Source organism: Myxine glutinosa, chromosome 1, assembly GCF_964187855.1.
Source record: "Myxine glutinosa chromosome 1, kmMyxGlut1.1, whole genome shotgun sequence".
Lineage (NCBI taxonomy): Eukaryota > Metazoa > Chordata > Myxini > Myxiniformes > Myxinidae > Myxine > Myxine glutinosa.
In genome coordinates this window covers 218,490,151-218,502,287 of record NC_136261.1, presented here as the reverse complement: position 1 = coordinate 218,502,287, position 12,137 = coordinate 218,490,151, and the positions used below count along the sequence as shown (strand labels likewise).

Below are 12,137 nucleotides of genomic sequence, written 5' to 3'. Positions count from 1 at the left end.
ACACCGTTAGTTCAGTGCTGTGTCCACATGTGGCCCCATTACACCGTTAGTTCAGTGCCTATTGTGTCCAACTATGGCCCCATTACACCGTTAGTTCAGTGCCTATTGTGTCCAACTATGGCCCCATTACACCGTTAGTTCAGTGCCTATTGTGTCAAACTATGGCCCCATTACACCGTTAGTTCAGTGCCTATTGTGTCCAACTATGGCCCCATTACACCGTTAGTTCAGTGCCTATTGTGTCCAACTATGGCCCCATTACACCGTTAGTTCAGTGCCTGTGTCCACATGTGGCCCCATTACACCGTTAGTTCAGTGCCTATTGTGTCCAACTATGGCCCCATTACACCGTTAGTTCAGTGCCTATTGTGTCCAACTATGGCCCCATTACACCGTTAGTTCAGTGCCTGTGTCCACATGTGGCCCCATTACACCGTTAGTTCAGTGCCTATTGTGTCCAACTATGGCCCCATTACACCGTTAGTTCAGTGCCTGTGTCCACATGTGGCCCCATTACACCGTTAGTTCAGTGCCTGTGTCCACATGTGGCCCCATTACACCGTTAGTTTGGTGCATATTGTGTCCAAATGTGGCCCCATTACCCCTTTTAGTTCAGTGCCTTTTTACCCTCTGTCACTTTGTTCTCCCAGAAGCCTAAATGTTGTATTGCAACAAAATGACCTAAATGCACCTTTCTTCATGATGCTGCGATCTCAGGTTCAAATCTGATGTACTCTGCATGATCTCTCCATTGTCAACTAATGTCCTTTTAATTAAATAAAAGTACACCGATGTCAACTAAAATGTTTGATGCACAAGCAAATTATTGCACTAAATTGCTTCTTCATGAAGCCCACCAGAGATCTCAAATTCTTGCTTCACAAATAATAAAATAATTCACTTTTGCAATCCAGTCACCAACACCAAGAGTAAGATGTCAACAATTACAGCAAAATGTGTCAGTGGGCCAAAGTAAAGTCATAATGGGCCATGACGAATGTTGACAAGAATGGGCACAATTAAATCTGTGCTGGATTATCCGTGCCAGCCAACAATGAGCTGCACTTGCAAAGTAGATTAAAAGTGCAAATGTAACAGCACACTTCAAGATGCTGTGCCTTGGTCATTACAGTAACAAAACATTTCCATTTGGATTAAAAGCAAACAACGACTCATCAATTGCTCGTAATATGGCAAAAAGAATTGTAAGTTAAAATGAACTAAAAGTACCAACAACAATCCCAAACCCAATGGAGCTTCTCCAAACAATATTATACCGGGATCCGTAGCGGAGATGATGGCTCCGAAGAAGAGGCAGTCGGTGAAATGAAAAATTTCCTTCAGTGCCCCAACTGCCCGAGCCAGGCACACAAACCCATAAAATACCGATCTGTGTGTGAAGAATACAATGTACGGTGGGGAGCATGTGGAACAAATAAAGATCAACTTGGTGGCAGCAATTTTATTTAATTTTGTCCTTTGCACAGTTTGTGCTTGCTCATTGCTTTATACTAAGTGGGCAAAGATGACAAATTGATGCCTCTAAAAGTTACTAAAACACATTTTGTTAACTTTGGGATCATCTACGCAAGTAGGGAAGAGGAAATAAATGGGGATTTAGGGTGCTGTGTACTGGGAGAGAGAGGGAGTATTAAACACATCATTAACAAGTTAAATAATGTATCTACTTACTAGGCCACAAGACACCACATGTACAAATCCATGGGATATTGTGTCTTATGAAGTAGAGCAGGAAGCCCACAAGCCACTATCACAAGCAAGTCTCCATTTTAGCCATTTTTATGAATAAAAAACCCCATGTCCCAATGCCCCCGCCCCCTTCTTCCATTTGCTATCAGTCACAGGTAAGGACCAGTGCTATCACTTTCACACACCAACATTTGGCATGAGAATCCTGCCTGCAGGAGAGATATTGCCAAAAATAATGCGGGATCTTCATACTCTTGAACTGAAGAAATGGTGGAATTAAGAAAGCAGTGGGGATGGAAGGAGCCATAAAAGAAAAAAAAATAAAGAACCATAGTAAAGAGAAAGACATGAAGAATTCCCTCAGCTGACTAACTGCCTGATTCAACGGCCATCTCTATCACCAGCTGGGAACCATCCACCATGGAGGATTAGACCCTCCCTTTTGGAAAGCTCTCTGAACAGTAGGTTTAAACTATGGCCGGAAAGTGACGGGTGCACAGCATCGATGGCCAGAAAGCGACAAGTGCACAACACCGGTGGGCAAACAGTGGGCAACGGGTAGATAGCGCCAGTGGCTGGAAAATGACACGTGTGCAGCGTCTGTGGCTGGACGACGATGGTTGCATTTTCCCCTCTACCCCCACTGCCTGTGCATGTAGATCTGGCTAAGACTCAGGCACTGTATACGAGTAGATACAGTATTTTGATATTCTTCATCTAATCTTAACGGGGCTTTGCTCAGCCTTGTTATGCCCCCGGGGGTGAAAGGGATTGGAATATTTATTGATTATCGTCCATCAATAACGGTCATTTATTTTGTAGTAATTTCCAATGTTAAAAATCATACCTTGCGGAAGCATATTCTTTCCTATTAATTACAATTAATTTAAATACAAGTGAAAGCATATGGGAGATTTTCGGCATTAAAGGCGGATAAAAACGCTGGGTTATTTCGGCCTCAGGCCTGTATTCTAAGCGAGGACTCGACTTATTTTGGCCCAACATTCTGGACTTGTGACAATATCCTCAAACACATGAGGTTTTGAATACATCAAGCACAAATGTTAAGCAAAGCCAAACAATACAGAGAGAAGTTTGACTATGAATATTAATATAATTCAGTCATCTAGTAACATGGTCGTCAGGCAGTCAACTCTCTTTCAAATATAAAAACAACAAGTAAAGGTACATTCAAAGTACACCGCCCCCGTGCCAAATAATTAAATATACCGCAGTGCAGCTCATTGAGGCTGCATTGGGAGGGAGAGGTGTACACTAATTGATTGATTAATTGTATGATTAAAATCAATAAAAGATTATCAGAAAATATTTTCTTAATCAATTGGCTAATAGCTTAACTAAACCACGAGTGCTTCATCCGAAGATGTATCTTTTAGAAATTTAATTAAATAAGTCATTAATAACAAATTAAATAATTAATTGATTAATCAATAAATAATTAATCGATTAATCAATAAATAAATTAATCGATTAAATGATTAATCAATAAATCAAAAATATCCTTGATAGCCACATCACTTGGTCACTGTCATGTCCAAATATTAGCTTCGCAGCTCAAAAGGTGCCTGAGATATTGGCCAAATGAGAAAGAAAATAAATAAATGATTAATAATGAAAATAAATAAATAATAATCATTAAAAAATTTAATTATTAATCAATTCGGTCACAGAACACATAAACCACCACCATTTCATCAGAATCTGTAACTGAATATATATATATCTTTTTTAGTAATTAATCGAATAATTAAATAATTAATCGATTAATTGATTAATTGATTAATCCATAAATCAAAAATATCCTTGATAGCCACATCACTTGGTCACTCATGTCCAAATATTAGCTTCTGAGCTCAAAAGGTGCCTGAGATATTGGCCAAATGAGAAAGAAAATAAATAAATGATTAATAATGAAAATAAATAAATAATAATCATAAAAAAATTAAATTATTAATCAATTCGGTCAGAGAACACATAAACCACCACCATTTCATCAGAATCTGTAACTTAAAAAAAAAAAAAATCGTCATTAATCGAATAATTAAATAATTAATCGATTAATTAATAAATCAAAAATAGCCTTTGCAGCCAAATCACCTGGTCATTGGCATGTCCAAATATCAGCTTCCTAACTCAAAAGGTGCCTGAGTTAATGGTCAGAAGAGAAATGAAATTTAATTAATTAAATAAGTACTTAATTAATCGCTAATAATTAAATAACTCCTTAATTAATTGATTATTCAAAAAACAAAAAATACACTTTTTGACAAAGGACTTGCTCACTATTGTGCCGAAATTTCAGCTTCCTAGCTCAAAGGATGGCTGAGATATCGCCCGGACAAACAAACAAGAAAGCAAGAAAGCAAGAAAACAACCAGAGTGAAAACTGTGTACTCCCTTTCAACGTGCGTCACTGCCGAGCCCCCTTCGGTGCCCGGCAATGACGTTTCGCAATGCCTGGAGATGGCATAGGAAAGGTGCGGTGTACAATTGGTGAATAAGGGACTTGACATCTTGAGGTGAGGAGATGCTCCAGGTTTCTTAACATAGAGTATGCAATCGAGGTTTTGAAGGATTTCTCCTGGCTGGCATTGAAAATTCTACACAAACAGTGAAATACCTTCGATGTTTGTGATCCAGATAAAGTGGCAAAGCATCACAGCAATATTTGTGAGGATATCTCAAATATCTTAGTATCCTCTTCTTCTTCTCCTACTCTTCCCTTTATAAGGAAGGGGTGAGGTCCAATAGCACCAAGCTCTTATCCTGCCTTGACCATGTTACGGGGTCCTCCCGGTGACTACCTGGTCTCGGTGACCCCCGGACCGTGAGAGGAACTCCGCCAGAAAGATCTATGATTTACACGCTTTCGTAACGCAATCAATATGAATACCAGTCAATAAGAAACCCCACACCAAGGATCCAGAGTAATCAATAATATATTCTCCAAGCAATCAACAACCATCAACAGTCAATCCAATATTACTAAGATGGCCATCTTATATATGTCCCCCCTTTCCCCACTCACGACCCCTTTTGGTCACTGTCCCTCACAATGTCTCTGGGCCCCTCCAGACCAAGGTGTAGGTCGGCTTCTCCGCACCCGGGCGGTTGAACGAACCCCTGGCTGACGTGCTCCCCAAACGTGCACGTCACGTACCGGGAACAACGGCTGCAGCGCACACCTCCTTGCCAAGCAAAGCGGGCAAAGCAACGCGCGGCTTGCCCAGCGCGCGAGGCCCAAGGTGCGACCCGTACGCGTCCTTGTAGACAGTGAGGCGAACTGTGCCGGACGCTTGGTTCCGTGCACGAACCCACGGCAACTTGACGTGTAAAGGGGTAATTACCCCGCGCAGGTAACTCCTTTCGCCAGACGGGCTTTCACACGCAGCGTCCCCCACGCTGCTCAATATCGATACCGCTTGCGTCGGAGCTCGGCGAGGAAGAGGAAGAAGATCACCGCTTCTCCCGGACCTCGTGTCTTTTCTTCTTCCGTTTCCGGTCTCCTTTTTCCCAGAAGGGCTCCTGACCCTTTAATCACAACAACCTTTAATCGACTACACATTAATAAGCAAAGACCTGAATAGTAATTCACATCAATTCACATAAATCCGTAACACTCCCCCCCTTCAAGAAAGAAAGTTTGAACCCCGCGAAAACTTTCTGTGCCGGCCACTTTGATAAACCAACCCGATACCCCAAATCATCAGTTCCCCCCGGGCACAATTATCACTTAAAAATAAAGCAACAAAATTTCACAAAACCCCGAGATTAATTCACTCTGGACCAAGCGTCAACCACTTCTAGTTTCTCTTGAATGACGGTTAAGAGGTGGTGACCAAAGCCCCCACGTTAAACCTCTCGATAGTACTTTTTCGGGAGGCCCAGCTGAGTATTCCCTACATGGACGCCTTAAGGAATGTGGAGTTCACGGTTAGTCCGGGGAGGAACGTTCATTACATGGACGCCTTTAAGAACGGGGAGTTCACGGTTAGTCCGTGCAGGAAAGTTCACTACCTGGACGCCTTTAAGAACGTGGCGTTCACGGTTAGTCCGTGTAGGAGCCCCGGCTCGGCGGCTCCCTCGTATCTAGTGCTTCACTTCTCCAGACTCCTAACAGTTACGGTGGGACCCCTTGTCCCAGCCGTTACCTGACTGGCGGTCTCCTTCTCGGCCAGTGCTCTGACGTTCATTCTTTCGGGAGGTGCCGTAACTCTGGGAGCCTCCATAGTAATATCGGCTGCTGCCAACCCCAAAACTACTGCCAAGTTGTCCTCTTCTGTAGACCTCTCGACGCCTACGAAATGCCTTCCCTACTGTTATGGTCCGACCCTCCAAATCCTTACCATTCCAATTCTTCTCTGCCTCTCTGGCGTCTCTTGTGCTTGCAAACGTGACAAAGCCGAACCCTCTTGACCGTTGCGTTTCCCTGTCTTTTACCACCCGCACTTCCACCAGCGGCCCACATCTGTTGAAGACAGAGGTCAGAACTTCTTCCTCTGTGTTGAAGTTCAGTCCCCCTACAAATAACTTGTAACTTTTGTCGCCATCCCGAGCGGGGGTGGTGTTATTTCCCTTGCGGGGCTCTTTACCCACCCTCGGGTTACCATAAATTTGCCCCCCGGCCAAATCATTCCCGATAATCACAGATACTCCCTCTACAGGAAGCGTGGCTTGTAAACCGACGGTGACCGGTCCCGACACCAAATCGGATTCCAAATGGATGACATGAAGTGGGGCACTAACACAGCCACCGATCCCTTGTAACCGAACACCATCACCAGTTGCGGTACTCTTTGACAATGGCAAAATGCCTTCAAGCATTAAGGATTGATGGGCTCCTGTGTCCCTCAAAACCCTAACCGGTCTTGGGTTAGTCAAGTCTCCCTTGAGTGAGACCAACCCCTCATAAATAAATGGTTGGTAACTCTTCTGTGGGCGATTTCTTACGCTTGCCATCGCATTCGGAGTGGTAATAGTCGGACTCCGCTCTGGGTCTTCCTTTTTCATGAGGTAACAACTGGACATCAAGTGTCCAGGTTTCTTGCAAAAAGCGCAAGTAGGCCCGGAGGAAAAACTTGTGGTCTGCCTCGGGCCCCCCGAAAAATAAGTTTGTCTTGGGCCCGTAGCCCTCTGATTTCGAACAGGTGGGGTATCCGCGTTGTCCCCATAATCATCTCGAGGCCGCCGCCAGGTATGGTCGTTCTCCGCACCGGGTGTTCCATAACTCCCCTGCTGAAGTCTAGGCGAGGAGCTAGGTGTGTGGACCCCTATCCGGTGTGTTAAGGCATAATCATCTGCCATGGTGGCTGCGTCCCACAACTTTGGTACTTTCTTTTCCTGCAGGTACACTTTGATGTCCTCGTGGACACACTGTTGAAATTCCTCCACCAGGATCAAGTCACGCCATGTTTCGAAGTCTTTCCCGACTCCTTTTGACTCACACCACCGATCAAACATGTTTTCCTTCACTCTGGCAAACTCCACATGGGTTTCACTCTCCCTCTTCCTGGCATTCCTGAATTTTTGCCGGTAAGCTTCAGGAACCAACTCGTAGGCTTTGAGGATGTGCTTCTTCAATACCTCATAATCTGCACATTGGTCCATTGGTAGCGCCGAATAAATCTCTTGAGCTTTACCCACCAGCACACTTTGCACTAGTATGGTTCAGGCCTCCTCCGGCCAGTTTAACTGTCGAGCCACTTTCTCAAAGTGTGGAAAAAATTTAGCGACTTCCTTTTCACTGAAGGGTGGAACCAGCCTCACATGTCTGCCCACATCCCAGGTGTTCTGGCTAGGTGTCGACCCCGTCAGCAAGGGTGGTACCTCTCCCCGTTCTCTCATTAAATCCAGCTCCTTGAATTTAATCTCTTGCTGAAGCGCCAGATCACGTTCCTTCAACTCCCTTTCGGCTTTTCTCTCCTCTGCTTCGAGTTCCCTGGCAGCTCTCCTCTCCTCTGCTTTTCTCCCTTCTAACCTTTCCTGGAGTTCTCGTTCCACTCTCCTTTCCTCTGCTTGTTTCTCTTCTCTCCTCTCTTCTGCTTTCCTTTCTTCTTCTGCTCTTTCCTTTTCTGCTTTCCTTTCTTCTTCTGCTAACCTTTCCTGGAGTTCTCGTTCCACTCTCCTTTCCTCTGCTTGTTTCTCTTCTCTCCTCTCTTCTGCTTTCCTTTCTTCTTCTGCTCTTTCCTTTTCTGCTTTCCTTTCTTCTTCTTTTAACCTTTCCTGGAGTTCTCGTTCCACTCTCCTTTCCTCTGCTTGTTTCTCTTCTCTCCTCTCTTCTGCTTTCCTTTCCTCTTCTGCTCTTTCCTTTCTTCTTCTTTGATCCGTTCCTGGCTCCGTAATTGCAACTCCAGTTTCCGGAGCTCAACGTCTTCTGGTTCGTCGGGTTGCCACTGCCAGGCTAACTCGTCCCATGTTCCTAATCCCACCATAGATTGCATCACCGTGGTCTGCAACTCTGCCTTCCTCAAATTAGTTCGGACCTCCAAGTTAAAATGTTTGGCCAATTTCAAGAGGTCCGCTTTTAGTAACGCTCGGAACTGTGCCTCACTAGGTGTTACCGCAAAGTTCTGTGCAACAAACGCCATGGTGCCTATCGTTAACACCTGTTAACCTTCACCCAAGACGTTACCACAATTTCTCAAAAATTTACCAATTAATAATTAATTAATTAATTTTAATTAATAAAAATTATTATTTTATTATGTTATACAATTTTAGATCCCGGAATTCAATTGGACGAGCCCCCAATTCTGTTACGGGGTCCTCCCGGTGACTACCTGGTCTCGGTGACCCCGGACCGTGAGAGGAACTCCGCCAGAAAGATCTATGATTTACACGCTTTCGTAACGCAATCAATATGAATACCAGTCAATAAGAAACCCCACACCAAGGATCCAGAGTAATCAATAATATATTCTCCAAGCAATCAACAACCATCAACAGTCAATCCAATATTACTAAGATGGCCATCTTATATATGTCCCCCCCTTTCCCCACTCATGACCCCTTTTGGTCACTGTCCCTCACAATGTCTCTGGGCCCCTCCAGACCAAGGTGTAGGTCGGCTTCTCCGCACCCGGGCGGTTGAACGAACCCCTGGCTGACGTGCTCCCCAAACGTGCACGTCACGTACCGGGAACAACGGCTGCAGCGCACACCTCCTTGCCAAGCAAAGCGGGCAAAGCAACGCGCGGCTTGCCCAGCACGCGAGGCCCAAGGTGCGACCCGTACGCGTCCTTGTAGACGGTGAGGCGAACTGTGCCGGACGCTTGGTTCCGTGCACGATCCCATGGCAACTTGACGTGTAAAGGGGTAATTACCCCGCGCAGGTAACTCCTTTCGCCAGACGGGCTTTCACACGCAGCGTCCCCCACGCTGCTCAATATCGATACCGCTCGCGTCGGAGCTCGGCGAGGAAGAGGAAGAAGATCACCGCTTCTCCCGGACCTCGTGTCTTTTCTTCTTCCGTTTCCGGTCTCCTTTTTCCCAGAAGGGCTCCTGACCCTTTAATCACAACAACCTTTAATCGACTACACATTAATAAGCAAAGACCTGAATAGTAATTCACATCAATTCACATAAATCCGTAACAACCACGATAATCCTCCACTCCCCTCTGTCCTCAGCCAACTCGCTAAACTCTCCAATGACCCCCAACCTTACTGATATCCCTCCTCACACAATCCTCCCATCTCAACTGCGGTCAACATATTTTCCTCCTAGCTTGTTCCCACAACCTATGTGCTCTCTTTGCCAATCTCTCTTTCCCCATCCGCACCTAGTGTACAGGTGCTACAGCTGCTCCAAAACACCTCCAATATAAAATATGTTTATTGACCTTTGTGTGCCCACACCTCTGGAGCCACAATTTCAAAAATAAGAGGATGGCTGCTAAAACTTTTGGGTTTTCCATTAAAAGTAACCAGGTAATGCAAAACTAAAAACTGTGAAAAAGAAAAATAATTTGGACATTTTTCAGGTGGAGATCATTGATAAATTTCCCATTGACCTCTGAAGACATCGTTTTATGTTTATAATAAATTCTAATAACAGATAATTAGAAAAAGGTGATGTAGAGTTTGATATTCACTATATAGATAAGAAAAGCAGATAATTAAAGTGATCCCCTTCAACATTTATTAAACTAGATGGCATTCATAGAATACTTACCCTGCGCAGTCAACTTGTTGTGAGCCAACTCAACTGTTTTTGAACTTTTTTTTTTTCTTTGATCCAATATGGCTGCCAGACCACGTGAGTGATGACATCATAAATTTATATTCTCTAATATAATTGTTGCATAGATCACGCTCAATACATTTCAAACTGATCAGACCAAGCGTTGTCCCTGTCGAATTATGACGTCATAATTATGGCACCAATGACGTCATCGTCAACAACACCTATTCCCCATATGGAGTTCTTTGCAATGAGTAATGTTACAATTTTTTTCCATACAGCGGTTTTAGAGATATAAAGGTGCAACATTTTTCGGTTTTTCCAAGATGGCGTCTGTACCACATGACCTATGACGTCATGATTATCATTAAAATATTCTAAAGGAGGAGGAGCTCTTCAACTTGTAACCTCAACTTGCTCCTCAACAGTGCCTGAATAATTGTACACCGCTGCAATACGGTGAAAATTTCATGTCAATCGGACCAACGGTTGCCGAGAAAATGAATTTAAAAAATGCAGACAGAGCACACGGCACACGTACGCAACTGCATGCTTAACCCTGCTTTTCGCTTCGTGAGCACAGAGTAATAACCTAGCCCACCTGCCAATTCACAATTCGCATATCTGAAAATAATAAATAAATAAATAAAAACTTCAGATCAGCAATCTGCATTCATTTCACGATTTAAAAACATTAAAATAATGTAATGGTGAATTGTCCAGCAAGTGTGCAACTGCAACATTCCTAAATCATAACTTCAAAAAATACATAAACAAGTACACATACATTCAAAGTACACCGCCCCATGCCAAATAATTAAATATACCGCAGTGCAGCTCATTGAGGCTGCATTGGGAGGGAGAGGTGTACACTAATTGATTGATTAATTGTATGATTAAAATCAATAAAAGATTATCAGAAAATATTTTCTTAATCAATTGGCTAATAGCTTAACTAAACCACGAGTGCTTCATCCGAAGATGTATCTTTTAGAAATTTAATTAAATAAGTCATTAATAACAAATTAAATAATTAATTGATTAATCAATAAATAATTAATCGATTAATCAATAAATAAATTAATCGATTAAATGATTAATCAATAAATCAAAAATATCCTTGATAGCCACATCACTTGGTCACTGTCATGTCCAAATATTAGCTTCGCAGCTCAAAAGGTGCCTGAGATATTGGCCAAATGAGAAAGAAAATAAATAAATGATTAATAATGAAAATAAATAAATAATAATCATTAAAAAATTTAATTATTAATCAATTCGGTCACAGAACACATAAACCACCACCATTTCATCAGAATCTGTAACTGAATATATATATATCTTTTTTAGTAATTAATCGAATAATTAAATAATTAATCGATTAATTGATTAATTGATTAATCCATAAATCAAAAATATCCTTGATAGCCACATCACTTGGTCACTCATGTCCAAATATTAGCTTCTGAGCTCAAAAGGTGCCTGAGATATTGGCCAAATGAGAAAGAAAATAAATAAATGATTAATAATGAAAATAAATAAATAATAATCATAAAAAAATTAAATTATTAATCAATTCGGTCAGAGAACACATAAACCACCACCATTTCATCAGAATCTGTAACTTAAAAAAAAAAAAAATCGTCATTAATCGAATAATTAAATAATTAATCGATTAATTAATAAATCAAAAATAGCCTTTGCAGCCAAATCACCTGGTCATTGGCATGTCCAAATATCAGCTTCCTAACTCAAAAGGTGCCTGAGTTAATGGTCAGAACAGAAAGGAAATTTGATTAATTAAATAAGTACTTAATTAATCGCTAATAATTAAATAACTCCTCAATTTATTGATTAATCAAAAAAAAAAATACCGTTTTTGACAAAGCACTTTCTCACTATTGTGCCAAAATTTCAGCTTCCTAGCTCAAAGGATGGCTGAGATATCGCCCGGACAACCAAGAAAGAAACAAACAAACAAGAAAGAAAGAAAACAAGAAAACAAACAAGTACAAATACATTCAAAGTACACCGCCCCATGCCAAATAATTAAATATGCTGCAGCGCGGCATTGCCGGGGCGCCTCCGGCGCCCGGCAATACCGCAGTGTAGCTCATTGAGGCTGCATTGGGAGGGAGAGGTGTACACTAATTGATTGATTAATTATATAATTAAAATCAATAAAAGATTATCACAAAATATTTTCATAATCAATTGGCTAATCG

General features: G+C 42.3%; 2 protein-coding genes across 2 annotated transcripts in view; one reads left to right on the top strand and one right to left on the bottom strand.

Annotated features, from left to right (window-relative positions):
• Window positions 1-12,137, top strand: part of LOC137434214 (mth938 domain-containing protein) — a 233,412-nt gene that overhangs the window by 109,524 nt on the left and 111,751 nt on the right. The window lies entirely within an intron of this gene.
• SLC9A6 (solute carrier family 9 member A6) overlaps window positions 1-12,137 on the bottom strand; it is a 104,353-nt gene that overhangs the window by 50,136 nt on the left and 42,080 nt on the right. The window contains exon 5 of the mRNA XM_068127129.2: window positions 1,278-1,390. Coding sequence (XP_067983230.2) covers window positions 1,278-1,390 — 113 coding nt within the window. The remainder of the gene's footprint in view (window positions 1-1,277; window positions 1,391-12,137) is intronic.